This window comes from Argiope bruennichi, chromosome 3 (genome assembly GCF_947563725.1).
Source record: "Argiope bruennichi chromosome 3, qqArgBrue1.1, whole genome shotgun sequence".
NCBI classification, from domain to species: domain Eukaryota; kingdom Metazoa; phylum Arthropoda; class Arachnida; order Araneae; family Araneidae; genus Argiope; species Argiope bruennichi.
In genome coordinates, this window is record NC_079153.1 from 22263308 (window position 1) to 22286689 (window position 23382).

The window sequence follows — 23382 nt, forward strand, 5'->3', positions numbered from 1 at the left end:
TTCAGATATTATTTGAGTTCCAAAAGTTTTTTCAACACAATTCTGCGAGTAGATTTTTAGATTTAATTTTCCTCAGTTTCCTTCAATTTAATTGCGTACCATTTTAAATCGATAAATTCCTTTATTTAATTGGATATAGGTTTTTTTTCTTTAGTTTGTTGAAGAAAATATAAAAAGTAAGTGGCCGAGCTTGCTTATTGTTTTGTTTAATACATTCATAGACAATAAACTTTATAATGAGTTGCCGAAATGCAGGATATATTTATATATCCTCCATTTCGGATAGATCATTTTTGAACTAAACTGAATTGAAAAAAAAAGAATGGATTGGATAGTATTCAAGTTATTTGTCATCATGAAAGTAATAACACCACTGAACTTCAAATGTGAAGCATGTACCATATAGTTGAACTGGATTAAAAGATAATGCTTAATATTTTAGCATTCTTTAAATTTTTATGGACCAAGAGATTGTTTTAGGTAAAAAAAATGGTTAAGTGTACAAGAAAAACGTGGTTGGGAAGAAAATAAACATATAAAATTCATAGTTATAGCCATCGATTGAAGTGTCTTCTGAATAGATGTTTGAGAAAAGGCTGAATGAAGACACACATTTACTTCTATCTGATTTGTTCCAAAGTTTTACTTTACGTTTATAACGTATTGAAAAGTCAAATGAAACTGTTAAATTCTTTTCAAAATGACGTAGTTCACTTTCTTGAAACAGGCATTTGTCAATCCTTTTCTATGATATTTTAGTTAATCAGGTTTTAATATAAAAGATCATAATATTAATATTGAAAGATATATAAAAGAAAATTTTTTTAAGAATTATACTTTAGCTCAATAAAATCACTTGTGCATTTTTTTTAAAATGGAAACTTATTCAAAATGCACCAAATAATTTTTGGATCTTGCTACTTCTTGACAAATTACAGGCTGCCTTTCATTACATATATATGATCGAAAATTGATATTTTCAGAAAGCTAATATTAATAATTTTTAATGATTAATGTAAAATTCACTTAAAATATTTGCCCCATTGGCCTGGCATCTTTTTTATGTATGGCAACAGTATATTATTAATTAAAATAGCGGAATTGGTCTCCCTAAAATTTTCTCGCATACTTTCCAAAAAAGGTGTTGTCCCAGAGAACACTACGATAGTTACGAAGTATTAACCTTTGGCGTCGATTCAGCATTTTTACTGAGTCTATCGTGTGATCCTTGGTGAGCTTTTTGTCGAATAATTCCTAGAATGTAGAAAATAGTATCTGAAAATCGAATTGATGCTTTTTATGCGTTACCCCAGTCGATTGAAAAAATGATAAAGACTACTCTTATAGTCACCAAATCCTATGCCAAATTAGATGTATTTAAATCATTGCGTTTTTGAGTTATCGCGTTTACAGGTCTCTAAAAATACGCACCGAAAGACGTCCACCCCTTGCTGGATTTGGAACAACATTTGATCTGAGTCTACTCTATAAATGTTAAATTAGTATACCAAATTTCATCCAACTAGCCCTGTTCCTTTTGTAGTTATCAGACTAACTTATATTCGATACAAATCTACAAATTCGGTATAAAGACAGCATACAAAATTTCATCTGTCTAACTCAAAGCGTTTTTGAGCGATCTTTATCACAGAAAGGCGGACGAACATTTTCGAAAAATGCGTTTTTCGAACTCAATGAGGTTCTTCAAAATCTCGAGATAGAATTTTTTGACAGTTCCAGTACTTTCTCTATACTACATATAAGAGAAAGTGAAAAAAGGAAGCGTTTGATTAATAGTCTTAAGCCTATTACTCAGATCATCTATGTGCTTTGTTGTTTCTTTGATCAAATAAAAAAAACATTTATTTGACAGTTTGGATTTTCATAGTTTACACACTCACTTTTATTTACATAAATTATTTAAAAAATTTCCTTAGATATTTCACTTTTATTTAAAATCTGTGTCCGATAATTTGCGAAAATATCTTTTTGAAATATTTAATACGATTGGAGTAGTCAGCATTTACCTAATTCAATTATTTTCGCCTCATTATCTTGAAAGAATTGGTCGCCCCTGAAGGGAATTGGCCGAAAAAAACTCAACTTTCTCTGCTCTCGTTCTTCAACGCAAAAAGTGCACTTTTTTTCTTTCTTTCTTTCTGAAGCCATAAAAGTTACATCAGAGAAAGGGAGAGAGGCTCTTTAAGAATTTCGCTTCGACCTCTGTGAAATGAACCATTGTGACACTTTCCCGAAACTCCAGGCACTGTTCGCTCGTGACAGAGAGAAAAAATTGTTTCATTAAGGACAGAGCAGCGCCGGAAGCGACCTTTCACCGCTACACCCTTCGGACGTTTCATAAGGGCCAGAATTAGGGATTGCAATACCGGTATACCGGGATTCCGAATACCGGTATTTTGAGACATTTTACAATTTCGTAATACCGGTATTCACAAGTTTAAATACCGGTTTTTCGGTATTTACTAGAAATTTTTTAAATTCTCTCCACTATATGTTCAGGGATCGCCAACATGGCAAAATATTATACGTTTTTGTTTTTATGTCTCCCTAACGGGCGAAATTAATTAGCTAATTAATGGCTTAATTGCTTAAATCTAAATTAGCGAAACATGGATTATCCCTGAAAGAAGATATTGTATCCATAACGACTAATGGATTAACAGTTATGAAAAAAGTTGGAAAATTTATTGGTGCAAATCAGCAAATGTGCTATGCTCATGGAATTCAATAAGGAGTAATAGATGTATTATACCAAAAAAATAAAGAACAGGCGAATCCAATTATTGTGGATATAGAAACTTCGGATTCCGACATTGAAGAGAGTAAGAGTGAGAGTGATATTGACAATGAAGATAATGAAAATGTAATTGTGGAAGTTGATATTGCTAATGAGGATGAAATATTAACCCATCAAGAATTGCTTCCTATAATTTATAAAGTTCGAAAAATTGTTAAGATATTTAAACTTTCCCTTACAAAAAATGCCGTATTACAAAAATATATACTAACTGAAAATAAAACAGAATATATGTTAATAATAGATTCTAAGACACGTTGGAACAGTTTACTCCTAATGATGGAACGGTTTTTGAAATTAAGAAATCCAATCCAAAAAGCAATAATCGACTTAAACCTGCAAATTAATTTTTCAGAGAGTGAATTCGACTTAATATCCAGAATTATATCAGCTCTTCTTCCAATAAAACTGACTATAGAGGCATTATGTCTGTCGGAGAGATTTTAATTTATTAACAGCTAATGCAACAATAAATTTCATGTCGCAATCATGAAAGAACAGCACACATCACTATCTGAAGAATTATATATTACATTGAAAAATCGCACAGAAGAAAGGCATACTGAAATAGAAAATGTCTTATGGTATTTACATAATTATAATGATTTTAAAAATGAAAATGAAAAAGAAGAACAGAAAATAATCAATTCAAATCTGATTAAATTTATAGTAAATTTTCTTACAATTTTTTTACCCACAAACCTATCCATATTCAGAAGTATTCGGTTCAGTTATCGAAGATTATGATGTCACTGCTGTCGATAGTGATAAGGAATTGTCTCTTGAACAAAAATTAGAATTAGCGATAAATAAAAAAAATTCAACTAACCAAAATACAATACAGAAATCAGCTATATCCAAAACCATCCGACGAGAAATCGATTTGTTTGAAGATGAGGGATTTAGAGGTAAATGCTTGGAAAAAGTATATCGCGCATTGCTAACAGTACCACCAACTAGCCTATATGCCGAAAGTTCGACAGCTGGTCATTTTTACACAAAATTACTTTTCAATTTTAATGACAGTACAATTGATGCATCATGTTTTTTAAGATCACATTTCAAAAATTTGTAATAGTACCACAGACTGAATAGTGATATTTACACTTTTTTTGTGATTTAAATAAATAAATTGTTCCTTTACTTTTTTGTGATTCTTTATATACTGTTATAATTTATAAGTTCCATATTATTTTTTGTGATATTTACACTCTCTTATAAAACTGGCAAATAAAACAAAGAAACACCTTGTTTTCTTTCTTTTTCTAAAATTTCTAATACCGGTATTAAAACCGGTATCCCGGTATTAAGATCTAAAAAATACCGAATACCGGTATTGAAATTTTGGTCCGGTATTGCAATCCCTAGCCAGAATAGATACGATCCTATACGCATTATCGCCTGCAGTTGTGATGCTGTTTTCGTTGCAAATACAGATATATTGGCAAATATCTAATTTATTGTTTATTCCCTTTCGATTAGGCAATATGATAATTTGCCTTTTTTTGTTATAGGTTAAGTAATATGTAACTTTTAATGACACCGAGAACAGAGTTAATAATGCTGCATAATGATTTGTTATTGATGGACAATGATGAAAAATGCTAACTTAACGTAAGAAATTCGCATTAAACAATAAGTGAAATTTTTGAGGTATGAAATTTTTAAATAAAAAAAACACCCCCTTTTTTTAATGCTTTTCATGTTATCGAATCATCGTATTTTGAAGTTTTTTATGAAAATTAAAGTTATTAATAAATGTTATAATTCAGCATAAAAATTTATTGAAATCTATAAAAATATTAAATATTCCATGAGCTATCAGTTGATTCAGAAAGGTAAAACGTCTCCAGTGTAGAAGTTGTCATCTAATTAGATAGCAGAGAAAATACAACAATTGAGTTATTAATAATCTTTCTTGAATTTTTCATCTTTAAACATTCTTTCTATTGTTTTCATTTACGTTTCTAGACCTAAATTAGTCTATTTTTAATATGATATTATTAAAATAAAGGAGAACTTTTCGGGTAAAAAAATTTTTTTAATGCTTTCAAAATAGTTTATGCAAAAATAGTTCCTTATAAAATGTCTCCATAAATAGATAATATCATTCTTCGTAAAATGCTAACATTCAGCAGAAAATCAATCTGTTACCAGAAGTATATATTTAAATGTCTGCTTTCTTAATTTAATAACTTGATTAGCTTTGATGGATGCTTCACGTGAAAGCATTTTTAGCATTCCACTTCAGAAATGTGTCAGTGGCTATACCCTTACGAAAACCTAATAAAAATTCGTAAAGAAATATTTTTCAAAAGCTTTATATTAGGGCTACAATAAGTTTCTTCATTTTTTATTTATTTCGCAGAAAAACGGAAAAAGAACATTTATGACGTAAAATTTTATAAGAATGATATCTGAAATTTGGTTCAAACCATTATCAGTGTAGCCAGACAAGGACATGATAAAACGGATTTATTTCTTCGAAATATTCATTCGTGGATCCTTGTTCAAATTTTTTGCTGTTTTTAATCCCGGATGTTCAAAGAGCTTGTCCAAATTCGTTGATTATGAAATTTTTGTAAACACACACGCACGCCAGAAGATTTGTGGTTACAGCTTCTGAAATAAGTCGAGCACGAATATAATTGCAAGGAATACGTTTAACTATGTATTTCTTATTATATTGATTTGAAAACCTTGGGATTAAGCTCAAATGTAAGATATATAAACATTTATTGTAGAAAAAATTATCTGCTATTTTTCATAACATTTAAAAATGATATAGAATGTTTAAAATTCTTGGAATCAGTCTGTTCCGACGCAAATTCTACTGAAATCCATTATATTTTTAATACTTAAAAAGAAAAGAAAACATTTTCTGATAAATGAACGATATTCAGAACGATATTTGTCCATCAGCGCGCGTGAGAATATTCTCGAAATTCCTTTGCAGATGAATTTGAAATGGAGCGCAAAAACCGTCGCTGCCAACCTCTGGTAAATTTTTTCAAACCCCAGAGACTTTGAAAAAAAAAACGACAGTTTTTTCAAAAGCTGATTCAGTCTTTGTTTTCAGCAAAAAAAATTGAGTTGGAGATCGTCAGTGGTCAGTACACAACTTGAAGTTGTCCATCAAACTTCTCTTAGACCTGGTTTCGGCTTCCGCTCAGGAATCGCAGTCACACGTGTCTACATCTCTGTCAGGTTTTCTGAATTTCGAAAATAAAAAGAAATAAATTTGAAATAAAAAGGATTTTTTAAAAAATTTCTTTAAAAAAGTGCCAGACAGTTTGCATGATAGATTAAATTTTAAAAAAGTCCAGAATCACATTGCTCGAAATGTGGAGCAAATAGATCGGCAGAATTTCTCAAGCATTTAGGTAACAATTGGATTGTATCTCGCATAAATTAAATCTATTTAGAGTAGTTTAAATACTTTGCACATGAATGTCTTATGGTTTATTTTTTTTTCTTTGGTAAAAATATAAGACCCGATAGAAAAAGTACAAAAATTTACTTATATAAATTGGTAATCTTGTGCCTTTTGTGTACTGTGCTTTAAAACTATACAGTTATTTCAAATGGTCTGTATACAGTTATTTATAGAGAGTAAATAGCCTTCGATTTCATTTTTCCCGTGACCTTTATGAGAATTAATTTTTAAAAGGGACATAAACACACTAACATTTTGCCTCTATGGTACCTTCTAAGACTGTGTTCTCCTTGCTATCCGTCGAAGGTCTCTTATGCGTATCATCAAATATGAATTTTATGCAAATTAAAAATAGATGAAGATATTTCTTGCTAATTTTTCAGAATATGTAGAGTTGTTTGATCCACGGATTTTTATGTGTATGAAAATAGTAATTCAATATATATTACACTAAATTCTTCAATCATATCTATGATGTCTTTAATTTCTCTTATGAAAGTAGAAGACGAGATAGTTATTTTTGTCGACTGCTGCCAATTTTTGCGAACATTTTAATGGAGTTGAAAGGCTATGAAAATGCTGTCTTCAGATTTCACGTCGGAAATAATTATCGTTAAACTTGACCTTGATGTGCAAATAGCAACGATCCCGATTCTGCTAAAAGTGTGCAAGATGCATTTTGAAAGATATTTATTTCTTCGTAGCTCTTCTTAGCATCTCGATATATATATTAACTTTTTCAGTCCTTCTATGTATTAGAACATTACGCGTTTGTTTAACACATGATGCCCTATTACGTCGTCAAAAAAGTACTGTTTTTACAAATCCAAGAAATTAAATGCGTTTCAATATAAATAAATATGCGCTATAAAGGGTTAAACAAGGATGTTAAATAAAATAAATGCTATCACCTCACTTGGAAAGTTTTGACAAGGTTTTTCTGATTCTTCTTGGGACTGAAATGGTTAAGATAAAACTGAACATTGCTTCGAATTTTTAAGCGCAACTGCTAAATATGATTTCAAAATACTTTTTTTTTTTTACGACCTCAACATGAAATTATTTTCGTTTCGAAGTGGTCTTAGTGGAAGGATTTTATATATAGTATATATAAGACATCGTTCTCTGATCGAAACTCTGATTTGGCAAAACTGCTGTCGGACTATTAAAACACATAACTGATGTATAACTGTTAAAACACATTTTCTTCAAAAACGAAAAGTCAATACATTTCTTACATTTCATAATCATAGCTTGAAAATGATTGAAAAAGTTCAGCATGAAGAAACAATGTTGTACTCTCTAGAGAAGATAAGACGTTTTGCATCTACTTTTCTACTTGATAAACAAATTAGCTGTTGCAACGGGGCAGAGGGGTGGAGGGAAAGGCCATTCAAAATCGGACCAGTGGACCGTCGTATTGGTTTCAGACTCACGAAGTGGGTTGGGGCCCGGAGGGCACTGGCCCGGGGATTCCCGGAAGTGGAGAAGAAGGTCACAGAGAGTGACCCGCCCGAATGCAAAGCACTTTCATTCACTCGATGAGTCAACTGCCTTCATTCGCATACGTCGGACGGCTGATTCGGACTGGTCGCTGCATTCGCTTCGTTAAGATCTATTAGCAAATTCCTGTCTATGAATACATAATAAAAGCAATATACGGAGTTATTCTAAATTAAAGAATAGGTTTACAATTCTTATTTCCAATGAATGGCAGTAGGTAGAGAGACACGTACCATATCTCACTGGATAGAGAAAGAGGATATTCCTAGTAAAAGCAGAATGTTCACAAGAAAAAGCCAAAGTCGCTTCGTGTGAGATATAGCATACAAAGAATAAATTTATAATGCTGCATTGTAGCTTGCATTTTGCTATAAGTTCAGCAAAGAGCCGCTTCGTCATAAACATATTTAAGGCTGGTTCAAGAAATTTGTAGAAAATGGCTGCATATACAAACGAAAAAGCAACAGTCACCCTTGCATGTCGGATGAAAATATTGAGTAAATTCGAAAGTGTTTCGAACATAATCATAAGAAATCCACAAGCAGAGAAAGCCGAGAGCTTAGAATTCTACAATCAATATATGGCAAGTGCTTTAAAGCCCTGTCTTCTACTCTTCAAGTTATAGTATCAGGACTAAATATCAATAATCAAGGACTAAATAATTTAAGTGTTATAAGAAATGAACTTCTTATTCGACGTTTGTCACAAAATAAATGGAAGTTATGTTGAATGCATATAATAAAGATGTGCACTTCTCATTATCTAGGGATATATCGTATACTTGTCTCTATCTATTGCCGTTCAATAGAAATAAATATTTTAAACTTGTTCGTTCTTTTTGAATAACCCTATATTTATAACCATGAACTTTGTATATATAGCCATGGACGATAAGGAATAACTCTATAGTATGTATAAAATTTTGATAAATCAGTAACATAGCGGTAAATCTTCCCATAATTACCAACCTTTAGAGGATCAAAACTCAGCCTCCAAAGTTGGTTCCCTAATTTAACTAATATATCTGTCCTCCAAGTCGTTCAAGCTTTGTCAGACGATGGAAAAAGTGGTAGCTCAATTAAAATTTAGAAGTTTTCATGTTTTCATTTGTTGAAATAAGTGTTTTTACTCAAATCTTGTTCGGACATCCCTTTCTGTGGATTGAATAATAATATCCCTCTCCCAATAAAATAAAAAAATCGTGATTGCCTGGAACAGGGATCATTATGATTTGTATTCCTTGCAATCCAGGGATGTTCCATTTAGAAGGTTAATATAGCTTTACAGGTTGTCTGAGTTCCATACACCTACACGTACTTCACAGTATGAGTAGTTAACAGCTTTCCCTTTGGGGGATTAAAAGCTTATTTAACGCGTTGGCAATTCTAATAGTAATTTTCAATGTAACGAAGAAACTTTACTGCACTCACATTGCAGACTAATATGAAAGAAAGTCTGGGGGTTGATAAACTGGCCACATTCCATTAATAAGATTTAAAAATATATATATATATTTACTTCCCACTACTAGAACTGGCATTCAAATTTTGACCTGCGAAAAAGGAAAGTCGACCATAAAAATATCTAAGTAACATTTAGCATATTATTGCTCACATTTTTGTATCAAATTTCAGAGACAGTACAGTGGAGTAGGCCGCTATTGTGGTAGATATTAACCAAATAATTATGCATCTGATGCTTTTTTCATTCTACCCTAAGACAAGAGATATTATATAAAGATACTGAAAAGTAGACAGACCTTTTCCCCATTTACATATCTTAAGAGCCAGTTGATTTATTTTTAAGCTAATATATTAGCTCGCAGCTAAATTCCGAGTTCCTTCTTCCCCTTTTTTATTGCATGGAACTTTTATTTCATTGCATTGCATAGAGCATAAATGCTAGAATTCGACGCAGAGAGCTCTAATTAATGTAAAATGCTGCTTAGTTTAGGTATATTAACATCTCGTTCCGAAGCAACACAAGAAGTATATTAGGAGTATATCAGGTTTTACATAACAGATAAATAAACGATGAGGAAACACGTCATTTGACATCTCTATTTCTAAATTCCCCATGTCATATCAGAAGTTCAATGCTGAAATTAGCATGCATTAGATAAAATAAACAAAAAAAAATTGGTTTAGTTTCGAAGGCGAGATCTTACCACTAGACCACCACGGCTCAAAGCATTGGCTAAATATAGTTATCCTAGACCTGTGTCTATTCTTCGTTCCTTGCTACTATTTTAATATCTCAGGAAGTCTTTGTATGTCTTCTAAAGCTGGCGTACTATACCTCTTTTGATCAGTAAAAAGAAGACTTTTAATTGTCAGGTAATTAATTATAAACACGTCTGATAGTCATTGCATTTATTAAATCATTGCAGTTTCAATACGGAAATGCAGACTTGAGAGCACTTGACCAGAATTCAATAGTCAATAAGGAATATCAAACCTTGTGGAAAATAATAACTAAAAAAGGGTAAATTCTAATTTTTTTTCACATTTTAAGTATTTTCTGGCTACAGAGTGGCAATAAATTCATTTCAGAAATCTAAGATAATTTTTTGTAGCAAAACGCATATCTTTTAAGATGCATCAACATGCAAAAATATTATGCAAAAAATGAAGCACTATTATTAACATTGCAATTGTTTATTCTATCGTGCAGAAAAAAATAGGTACAAAGGGAAGAGTATAGATATTTTATACTATATTTTTAAGAAACACGGCAAGATAAATTTTTTATTTTTAAATTGTTAGTTTGAAGGTAAAGTCAGAAAGATTATTTATGTCCCCGGTGTCATTCAGCCTTGGCTACGTCAGTACGCTTTTCTTATAATATTAACGTAATAGTAATGCTATTCAAGTGAAGATGAAAACAAATGGATAAACTGAAAGTGTGAAAGATTTATTCAGAAAAAAAAATCATACCGACAATGTTCGCGCTCAAGATTTTTCTGTAAAAGAAATAGCCGCTGAAATTTATATATTGCATACCAGATTCAAAAAAAAGTTTCTAGATCTTTGGACTCCATTATTAACACACATTCGATATCGCAACATAATATCACTCAGATACATTTTCAAAGCTTTTACACTTGTTTAAAATTTTGGATCATTTGATCATTTACAGATTTTAAATGAAATTCGTTAAAAAATATCGTTACGGAAAATTTCCGATGGCACAGTCGAAACTGGAGAAATAACTAAATGGATTAGTGCAATCTATTACATTACTATTGTGTTGTTCTCTATACCTAATCAATGCATTAAATACTGATCTGAAGAATTTTGCCAGAATCTTTCAATGTAATCCTTCCATTTGGAGAATAAAATTGAAATAAAAAAAATGGCTCTATATATTTTAATATTTCTTTTTCATGATGCAAAGGTCACAACTGCACGAAATATTTTTTTTTTTCATGATGCAAAGGTCACAGCTGCACGAAATATTTTTTTTTTCATGATGCAAAGGTCACAGCTGCACGAAATACTTTTTCCACAGACGTTACATCATTAATCGAACATCGAAGAAATCCATTTAGATGGAGTCTGAGCATAACAGAAGGTTCATCTTCAAGCGAGCTGAAATGCTTTATACCAAAGAATTGACACCTCGATTCCGATATTGTCAAGTTATTTTCAGTTTCTACTAGAAGCCCTGGCACACTGGTACCAATCTGCTCCTTTATTTCTGGTATCCATTGTACCAAAAGGTTCACAAGTGTGTCGATACAATTTCTGGAATAGCAGAAAAGAATGACGCTTTTTTGGTGATTACAGATTTCTTTCAGGTCCTCCATGGCACCATACAAGTTCTGGACGTACCAGATTCTGAGAAAAGCGGTACTCGACTCCAAAGTATATAAACATTCTACGACACACTTTAGCTCGTTGTTGGTTTTTTCGATTTCAGAATTTGTGAACACTTTAATAAGAGAGCATTTTCCACTGTGTTCATCCCCAGCCACAAAAACATTTATTATTTCCTGCTGTAGGCATGGAATTTCAATTGCTTCGTATTCATACTCGCAAGTCATGGTGAATACGAATTGAAAGTATCAAATAATAGAAAGCCAAGAACTCTACTTTTTTACTTAGGTTGATGCCAAACTTAAAATCTAAAATTTGAAAATGATTATATTTATAAGTTGATATTTTTTATCTGTAAATTGCGATATGCATGTTTAAAAATCTTAGTGCTATTAAATTCGGTAAATAGACTGTTTTTAAGTAGCAAATAATCACTAACAAAGCATTTTCATAATTTTAATAGGCTTTTTAACTAAAAATCAATTTAAAAAATTTTAAGTTTCGGATCATATTATTGCAAAAAATTAATTTTACATCACTTTAAAAATTAATTTTTTAAATAATTAAGCCATTTTATATCTGGATAACTTAATTTCTTAATTTTAATAAGTATTTAAACAAATTTTTAAATGCATTTTGCAAAAGTTTTTTTTTTTTATGTTTCAGTAACTACATTTATATATACATATGTTTCGACGATAGTAAATATATATTTTGCGTATATGTTATCACTGTTATATAATTAAAAATAAAGAAAATTGCGTCTAAAACAGTATCGTATTACGATGTTTCGGACAGAAGGTTCGAATCTTTTTTCACTTTTTTATCCTTCTTGTATAGGCTGTGAAGTGAAAACACGAATTTTTAAATGATCGAGTGGTGGGGGATTGCACAATTTAGTAAAGTTATTGAAAATCTTCTTCTTGTCATACGAGTATCATCCGATCGAATTTTGTCATTGATATTATTTTAGAATTGAAATATTAACAATACCCTAAAGGGAACGAGGCACGGTAGAAAGTTCGTATCCTTTGGAATTAATATTTATTGTTCCTTAACACGAATTAACATTTTCTTTATGATGGTACAAATGCTGTTTCAATAAGCCATTGTAATTCATTCTCCTCTCTCTATATGGATGCTAATCTATGCTAATCGTGCCATTAATAGAATTATTACTCTACCCCCATTGTATCATGAAATACTTGATGGATAGCAATTGTTGCTCATGGGTCAAGAAACGAATGAATAGGGTCTAGGATCTATAAACTTTCAAAGGACTTCTGAAGTTTAGTGATAAGTTTTCAATTTTGAGATTCGAGAGTCGCGTCGAGCCATGGAATGGTTAAACGCTCTCTCATGGATATAGGATGGAAATTTGAATACTGATTCAGGTGCCTGCTGGTCTACTGATCACGATCCAAAATTCTGAGATTCGATAGATTTCGAGAACTACAGAAAAGAAGTAATTTAAAAATTCTAAAATTGCTGTCATACAGCTTTAAAATGCAGCATTAATCTAACCAAACTAATTTAAACCAAACCAATTTTGTATGAAAAATTAAATGTCTACATTGCATATAGATATGCTATATCCAAAATACAAATGTCGAATTTGTCTTATGTCGAGTTTCTATATTAGTTTGCTTTATTTAATAATGTAGTAATGGTACTTCATGTCTTTTACCTATAGCACCTCTACTGATCATGGATAGTCACTATATTTTTGCTATAAAAATAAAAATTTAAAATCGCATTAAATAAGAGTGGTTCAGATACATCAAATTTAAAATAACATGCGAATGCAACTTATGGTCAATAAAATACTCTAAGTTTTTGTTTATCCCTAAAACAAATGAAAAAATACGCAGTAAAAAAATTATTCTTCAAATGTATGTATTTATGTTAAAAATTATACTTAATATATGTAACAAATTTCATTTATGCATCGATAAAAAGCTTTTTAGATGCACGACTGCTGGAATAAAACAAAAACCTTTAATTATCTAATAAAACAATTATAGGAAAATGTTACATAATAAAATCAAGACAATTTTCTTAACAAAATTGGATAGCTATTTGCTATATTTTTATTTAATCCTCAATGTTTATATCGCTGACGAAAGAAATGTTTGTATGATCTCTTCTTTAAAAGTATTTGAAATTAACATTAAAATGAAATTACTTCTGAAGTACTTTATTTTGCTTACATGAGAAAAATATGCCTGCTTAATTTCACTTAAAATTTATTTAAAACTTTGATTCCAATGTATAGTTTAAAAATCGCACACTTTAATCTTTCACCCTGATTATGCGATTATAGTAATAATGATAAATTGCATCAAGGTAACTGAAAAGAGTATTAAATTAAATTTTTCATTAGCATTTTTGCTCCATTCTCAAAAATTGACAAAACAACGAAGTGTGTTCCTTGCATAATCCGACTGGCAGATTTATGGAAAAATAATAATTTATTTTTTCTTAAATGCACAAAATATTTTTTTCTTAACTCACGATGAAGTATTTAGGATATTATTTCAAAACTTTTGTATGCAAGCAAATAAACGACAGTGTATAGATTCTAATTGAATTGATTGATTGCCGATGTTCCGGTCAGAAGATTCAAGTTTTTCAATACTTTCGATGGTATCTAAAAAATATCATTATTTTTTAAGCTTTTTTATAAGGTGTAACAAGTTTTGAAATGCATTAATAATATAAATCATAAATTAATATTTTGTCATTCAGAACTCCTTCCCTATTCAATATTGTAGTCGTATCGAGTGCCAGTTTTATAATAGTAGAAATCACTGTTTCATTTTTAAATTGTGATTTAAATTCAAATTCCTGCTTTATAAAGTTTTATTTTACTATGTTTGAATTATCACTTTTAATATGGAATGTTTTACGCATAATATTAAATTATTAAGAAGAGAATATGCTCCAATTTCCTTTTTTAAATGAATTTTAATGCTTGAAATCAAGAAATCTTTCCAGTTATAAATGCACAGATTTTTTAATATTTATTAGTAATTTTTTATTTGCTAGTTACATTTGATTTCTATTATCTTTCATTAACATGTTGTTAGAAGCAGTAATTCGCATTTCTTCATAAATTGCGTGCTTTAAACTTTGGAATTCGTTGAGTCATAAATTTATTGTAAAGTGATGTGTGGCGTCGACAGTAAATAAATCATACGATGAGGCCTTTCCTGAAAGTTTTGTTTTTAATACTCAATTCAACATTAGCATCATAAACACAAGAAGAAACATCGTTTGCGTTTTATAGATTTGTAGAATTGCATCATACATCAGCGTCATACATACGACATCTGTTTGTTTCGTCATCGGAAGAAAGAACAGAGAAACATGGGAGTGGTTGGGAACATCTGTAAAATTCGACACTGGTGAGAACGAAAATTGAAAGAGATGTCTTTTATTTTTGTACGGATGGTTTCTAACATAACTTTCTGATAATTGCGTAGAAAAAATATGTGCAGCCCACAAAGCTATATTCTTTGAATGCTTGTTTATTACTTTTCTATGCGATTTTTTTTTTTTATTTAAAAAAAACCCGACAGTATTATAAGAGCTAGAAAAAGCTTATCGTAAAGCAAGAAATATTGTATATAAATTAACGCAATAAGAAATTAAACAATTTTTTGACATGATATTGTTTATATAAGTTTGCGCGTTATTAGTACATTGTGTTATGTGACATATATAACCCAATAATCGTTCAAAACACTCCATAGAACAGACCACTCAACCTAAATCTACTAACTTTAGTCCATAGTTACTTCTTTAGAAGGTTCTATCTTAGAAAGTGGTTTTCAAAACTTTAATTAGGTTTTTTTATTAAAAGTAATCGCATTTCTTTCGTTTTTTCTTTAATAATTTTGAAGAATATTGTTACACAAAATCCATATTCACATTACTTTAAAATGCACAATTTTTAGTGATACTAGTTTCAATCTTGTACAATTTTTTTCTCTTTAAAAATATTTTAACAATATATAAATTATTTTATTCACTAGATTTATACTCTTAAGCGATATTAAATTTACTTTTTGTGTGTACGAGGGTATTTAATTAAGAATTAATTAGAAGAATAAAATAAAGATAGATGAACCATGCCCTAAGAAATTATTATACGACGATATTTTGGGTTAGAGGTTTTTGTCTCTTTTCATTTTTCTTTTTCTTTTACATTTATATTCTAGACGTCTTAATGAAATGGTTAAGAAACATATTGTAAACTAATGTTTGACTAATAAAAATTGTTCTTTCATGTTGATTATTTTCATTTGTGCATCACTTTCTATTTTATCCTTGATTGAACACAGTTTTATTAAACATTCAATATAGTAACAGCTATTGTTATGTTTAATGTCTATTTAATAGGCCAGATAATCTTAATTTGTATAGTACATGTCTTCAATTTTAATGTATAGCTGCTAATTTGTTTTTCATTAATGGAGGATTTTTTTTATCCGAATTTGTCTCTCTTGTGATTTCAATGAGAAGGTTATCTAGATATTTTTACTGAAGAGGAATGTAAAGATTGTTTTTTTTCTTATTTAAGATAATTAATGGTGTGAAATGTGTCCTTCTTTTCCAGTCTCCAACTATGGCACGGAGTGGCACGTCGCTTCGGCCACCATCTCTAGTCCCTACAAAGCCTTCTCCAGGGAGAAGATCTACGCAGACGTAGGAGTCAAGATAGGCCTCAACAGTGTCAACATCACACTCAGAGGTAAGAAGTCACAATTGCCTCATTTTTGGTTTACAGAGAACACTGTAAGGGCCCAAATAAAAAAAAATGTTAAAAAATCGTTAAAAAAATACCCGATAAGCTCGTAGAAACCACACACAAAGATCTTTGCCTATTTTTGGTCTACTTAATGAACTACTAGGTACTTTTAAGTTACCAAATTATACTATTTTTGATATATTTACTTGGATTGTTATTTTAACACGAAAAACATTTTTTGAATTTTTTGGTATTCTTTTAGGTTTTAGTTATAGAGTTCAAATTTTATTATTTTTATCCAAAAGATAATTACGTGTTAGACTAAAGTTACTCTTAATAATGACTATGAAAAGTTTATAAGCTCTAATAGCATTCAAAGAGAATATTCATTGCATCATCCCACATATTTAACATAATTTTTAAAAAAATGATTATAAGGCCAATAAAAAATTTAAGCTAACAGTTGACATGAATTTGAAATAGAAGAAAAGTCAACATATTATTTTTTAAAAGTAATTTCCAAATCGAGTGAGGCTTTTAGAATGAACAAGTTGGCTTTACACCCTTCTCGCTTCTGCTCATTTAGGCATTTTTTGGTAACTTTACTGGTTTCTTGCAAAAGGCAACCTTATTCCTCAATTTTTAGGAAAAAGCCGAGATGCAATCAATACTTTCTGAGGGAAGTCCAACTGTCAGAGTCTGATTATTAAATAGACAAAGATGGCATATATTTTGTAGTTTTTCCTAAGTAATTTAATTTTATGCTTTCACTTGATTCATAAGAGCCAATGTACACGAACCATTTAAATCAAAACAGTCTTTTAAATCTCAAAAAATATTTATACTTTTTTTCATGTATAGAAATTTTCTTACAAATCTGTGTTCCCAATTATTTTCACTTGTCAATTTGGAAAGTGTTAACTATGGTGCATCAAATACTAGTTTGCGTTGATTTGTTTCTTTTTCTGCTTCTTTTTTTTTTTTTTTTTTTTTTTTTTACTGTTTGCTTACCTTATAGACAGGATGTGTCATGTCTACAATTCATACATCATTATAGAGTCCTATATTGCTATATTTCTTGCAATATTTTATTTTTCAAGTTTAATTTACTGTATTTCTGGAAGATGTAATGAGTTATAATTTCTTGTTAACATTAAAAATATGCCCTGTTTATATTAAAATAAATATGCTTTAGAACTGAAAAAAAACCTATGTCTTAAGTATTGAATGAAATATATGAAGCTGTCAGGACTAATGAGTTAAACGCAATAGCGTTTAATTATGATTTAAATTATAGATTTAAAAATAGATTATGGACTGAACACCAAAGAAAATATAATTACAGTTGAAAGAAATCAATTAAAAATTTGTTAATTTCAGTAATTTTAGAATTGTAAGTAATTCAAAATTCTACATATACACTAATGGAATAGTGTTTGCCCACAAGAGATTTATAGGCATATATATAAATTTAGAGTTATCTATAATATCTATAACATAATAGCGTTATCTATAATATCTATAACATAATAGCGTTATCTATAATATCTATAACATAATAGCGTTATCTATAATATCTATAACATAATAGCGTTATCTAGGTTTGTATGCACGCCTCACCTTCAGTACAATGGTGTTTCAAATCCACTTCCCTCTGTTTTCAAAGCTAAGCATTTCCATTCCCAGGGAATTTTTTTTTGCCGAGAATTTAGAAATTATTATGTTTTATTCAGTTATAAAATCAAAGGGCATAGATTAAAAATGTAGAAATATCATCTTCGTTGAAGCTTGAATTAATATTTAAATGTACACGCCATTTAAAGATGTGATATATTACTGCTATTATCAAATACCGGGCAAATCTTTTATAATATTCAAACAAGTTCTCGTTCTCAAAACTCTTAAACTCTTTCACAAAACAAAAATAAGTTCTAACAATTTTTAGATGTTTAATACGTCGTGTCATAAACAAGCACCAAACACCCTTTCATCTTTTTCGTCGCTTGTATTTTTTTTTTTTTTTTTTTTTTTTTTGTTTATTTTGCTTAAAATAGAAGTGTCTTATTCACAAGTGTTAAGTATTTCACTTGAGAATTTCCAGTCATATAACAGCTCAAGTTGGAGAGCACTTGGAAATGAGAGCGTTGCTTCGAATGTATATTTGACGAAGAATAAAAAAAGCCATAATTGAGAGAAATAGGTGCCAGTAAGGTTATCTTTCCTTAGGAGCTGAAATTGTTGGGATCGTTCTAATTAGGATTTGACAGTGAAAGAAGTGTACAACACTTCATATTCTATAAAAGTATTTATATTTTATTTTTCTCGAGAACTTTTCCGGAAGAAACTGGTATTCTTGTGTTCCTGCAGAGTTTTGAAACCATGATTTCCGTTACAAAATTAGATAGTATTTATTAGCTATAAGAGTTTTTGAGTTTGAGAAATTTTTGAAGTTCGAGTCTCATTTTACCTGCTTGTAAGAAAAATAAAATTTGTAAAGTCAACCTCATTCTCTTATGAAGGCTATGAGGATTTTTAAGATATAATTTCATTATGGTTCTCATTATCTCAACTATAAATTTATTCTCAACTGCCTGGAGTGTAAATAGAAAATTAGATATCAAATCAAGAAACTAAATAGTCTTGCAAGGGTAGCATTTCTTTCACATGCTTCTGTTTATGCATAATCTACTTAAGGTATCCGACTAGATTGGAAGGTGATTTTTTTCAAAAAAAAATTGTTTATATGATATTTGTTTATTAATATAAGGATAAAATGATGAATAAAAGTGAAATTATTTAAATATATATGCAACATTTGAATAAAAAGCAAACTTTGATGTAAATTTTAGTATTTAGAAGCAAGGATCAGTGCAGAGAAAAAAATTATTAGTTTTTCATTTTTCTTTGTAACATTACATGTGTAACATAGTTTAACAATTATCTAAGAATTACATTCAAAAATAAAATTTTTGTGTGTAATTTACGAAATTATATATAAATTTGGAATTATTTTCAGCAAATAATTTGGAACAATTTCAACACTTTTATTTAAATTAAAAACCATAAATCCATTTCTAAAACATTCAACATCAAATTCATAGTTCATTGCATTCTGTATAAGATGACGGGTCCTAAATATAAATTTCATAAAGATATCTTGATTATTTTTTGAAATGTGACGATATTCATAATGTAGAATATATGAAAATACTCCTTCTCCAGAAAATGCTTTTAAAGTTTTGAAACGCTTATAAATAAGCATCATTTACATGTCAATAGTTTGCTGTAACTTGGCTACCAATTGTCATAGAGACAAAGTAAACAGAAATGTACCTATTTTTGAAACTGTAAAATAAATAAATAAAAATAAAAATGTGAACTTTCATCCCAATTCCTGTTTTCAACCTAGGATACCTTAAAAACTTATAAAATAAAATATGCAGAATTTAATAATTTACTTAGTGTATGCATATATGCAAATTTTTAACATGACAGTATCCAATATTTTAAATGAGATACAGAGATAATTCTTTCATAAATAAAAACTTTCGCTTCAGTCAACAATAATTTGTTTTTCAAAAAATTGATAAAAAGTTTTGACCTCGAATCCGCGATCCTGCAGGTCGGTAACAGGAAAGTATTCTAATGGAAGAACCTTCGACTCATCCGTTTTCCTCCTGCCAACCTTGTTAGTATTTTTTTTTTTTTTTGAATGTTAAAAAAGTTTGATGGAAGTTAAAAATCATTTTTTTCTTACATTTTTAATAGCATATTTCCATAAGCCTTAAATGCTTTAATTCTATTGCTTAATTGTCTTTTGATTGATATTTCTTTTTTAAAGTTATATTTTTGTGAATTCGGAGTTAATACCAAAAATGCTCCTCTAATTTTTACTTCTCCCTAAAAGATCTATCTTTTCACCATATTACTCAGTTCTTTTCTTATTCTAATCAAACTCTTATAATTTAGCTTACTCTTAAAAAGAAATGTTCCTCAATGAATTTCCTTTGTTTCCTTTAGCCAAGCAAAAAATATAAATTCTACTTAATTATTATATTCAAAGTTTCCTTTAAAATCGATGGAATTTCATTGTCCTTGACTAAGCCAAGAATCAACCGTAGTATAATCAGCGGAGCAAGCAAATGACGAATCCGATACGTCTGAATTAATTTCTAGAAAAGCGCCGGTGCAGAAATGTCACTTCTTTAATTCTTTTGAAAGATTATTGTTTTAATGTAATGTTCGGTTATGTTATATCTGATATAATCTTATTAATACGATATTCGAATGCATCCACGATTTTAAATATTTTTATTTAGCAGCAAGGAGATTTTCTGCTGTTTAGTTGGCCTCACGTTTCAACCTCATCTTAGATTCCCAGTTCAAAATGATTAAAATCATCCTAAAGAAATCCTTTTGTAACTATAAATTGGGACATTAATAAAACTTCACCAGTACTAAAAAACACAAAACTGCGATAAGTTATTGCAACAGATTCCCTTTTTGGCGTAGTATCGCCAAAAAGACAGGATAAAAGACAGAAATGCAATAAAGACATTTATAACATGTCACAGCTGCTGATGTTAAATGAAATTGCTGTGAAATTTGATTATGAAAAGAAATAATTTCCCAAGTTATTAGGAAAAATCAAAGGAAGTCTTTAGTCGTAAATATTTATGAAATGCATTCTTATTTCCGGATGTGGAAAAGAATTACGGATAGTGAACAACTTTGCCCGTAACGAAAGCATTTTGATTTCACAGGAAAAGTCTTTTTAGCAAAAATGTGGAAACTTGGGACTTAAAGAAACAATCATTGATAATCAATTATTTTTTGCTAGTGTTTGGCGCAGTTTAGTCAAATATGGCTCTTGCGCCATAAAACGCAACGCAACTCAACCAACCAATTATTTTTTGTATACTGATCAAGTGTCAAGACGCATTTCTTCTTCAATAAAACAACTCTTGCATTGACTCGCATTGAGATTTGACATAAACCAATGTGAAAAATAATATAGATATCCACAATTTATTTATTAGAAATATTATTTCACTAAAAGAATTGGCATTTTAAATGATTATTCTCCAGGTTTAAGAAATATTATAATAATTTTTGAGAAAAATTAGCCTTGCTAACTGCATTTATACAAAGATATGATTAAATAATAATTCAAATTATTAATGAATTTCTTATTTTCAACTGCATATATAGACAGATTGACGTGAAAATATTATTTATATATTGGAATGTGTTAGTTTCCTATTATAAATGCTGCACTTCGAAAAAATGTTAATATTAACACTGAGTTAAAAGTTAAATGGCAAATTTTATATAAAAAATGATTGATATTGCAAATGAGTATTGCATATGATTGCAAATGAAATTTTAAAGACATTTAATTTTATAGACATTAATTAATTTTATATACGTTTAACGATCAATCACTGAAAAAATTATAGTTTGATGATGATAATGTAGTTAGTATGTGCTAGATATTACGATTAACAGAAGGTAAATTATATTTTTACTCTTCGAAGAGTGTCGATTTTGTGAATTTCACGTATTATGGAGTTTCGACAAATTTCATAATAGCACCATTCTGCAAACTTCATAAAAATCAATAAAAAGATTCAAAGACTTAAAAATAACAGTGATTTTTTTTAAGTTAAACATTTTAAAGTGGAAAAATTTTCCTTATACAATACTTTTGCTAATTTTTGCTTAATTTACCCCCCCCCCCCCTTCTCCCCATGCTCACTCTGAGCGTATAACTGTGGCATGTTAGATAAACTTATTTCAAACGTAAGAAGTGAGGCATATTATAAATCAATTAAATTGGAAGCTATGATTTCTATTCTAAAAAGCCACAGAAATTCAACTCTGAACAAGAATAGTTATGTGTCCAGTTTTGTTCTGGATTTAAAAAAATTAAAAGCATTAAATTAAACATTGAATGTTTGAATCAGAAATGACTCATCTTTTGTTTTCTGTTCCTTTTTAGCGGCCCCCATCCACAAGCGCAGCGAAGACATCAACTACAATGAGAGGTTCCGATGGGTTGGAGGTAAGACTTTAAATATTTTCTTAAATTATTCCTAAGATATATTCATTATTAGACCTAAAGCACGGTACTATCAGCTTCAGAATTTGTGACACTTTGTCCTCCAACAGTTAATTGTTAATTATGCGAACTTGTCCAAGAACGATTACAATATCCAGATACGTTATCTTAGCAGTGAATAGTTAGCCTTTGTTATAGATCTCATAACGATAAAGTAAGGGTATGTTTTATTATTCAGGTTAAATAAAGACTATAATTGAAGTATTATTTTGATCTCATGCATTTAGTTCATCGAAACAATGAAATAAATTGAAACAAGATTTATTGAAACATCATTTGGAACAAACATGCTGCTACAAGATGAATAAAAAATGCTGGTATTTGGAAAAGAAAAAAAAAACTGTATCTGAAAGTTCCAAGAAAATATTTTCATCTCTGAATTCTACTGCTAATATTAATAAGAAATATTTTTAAGATTGAACATACGTGGATAAAGTGAAAGAAATAATAATAAAAATTTGCATTTGCAATTTTTTTCTTCATCCACCAAATTTCGATTTAACATTTTATTAAAGTTCATTTAATGGAATTTTAATGAGCTGCCACTAAAGATAGAATGATTTTGATATAATACAAATAATTGCATTCTTTTAATGTAGAATAATATATTTTTAAAATTTATACTAAAGGGATTAATTTTTTATTTAGTATGATTCATTTTTAATCATGGTTTTCATTTTCATCTTTTGTAAAATTTTTGAATAATTTTTAAATTATAAATGGAAATATACTGAACGTTTTATGTTGTATAAGTGAATTTTAAATCTAAGAGAAAATGGCAAAATTTTTTATATTTTAAAAAACATTAAACAACGAGTATCGATCTAGAAAGACATAAAAATTACAAATGTCTTATATAAAATTTGCAGTTGTTTTATTTTTTATCTGATTTTATTTCAAAATCAACTAATATCTCAGAATCATAGGAAATAT

The 23382-nt window shown here is 29.5% G+C and overlaps 1 protein-coding gene across 5 annotated transcripts in view; it reads left to right on the plus strand.

Annotated features, from left to right (window-relative positions):
• The window catches only part of LOC129962633 (dual oxidase maturation factor 2-like), a 222775-nt gene that overhangs the window by 120297 nt on the left and 79096 nt on the right, over window positions 1-23382 (plus strand). For 3 of the 5 annotated variants that reach the window (XM_056076489.1, XM_056076488.1, XM_056076490.1), the window contains exons 4-5: window positions 16197-16331; window positions 22330-22392. In XM_056076489.1, coding sequence (XP_055932464.1) covers window positions 16197-16331; window positions 22330-22392 — 198 coding nt within the window. Of the gene's footprint in view, window positions 1-12577; window positions 12596-15000; window positions 15020-16196; window positions 16332-22329; window positions 22393-23382 lie in introns of those variants that run through there. The other 2 variants (XM_056076492.1, XM_056076493.1) reach the window with 2 other exon arrangements.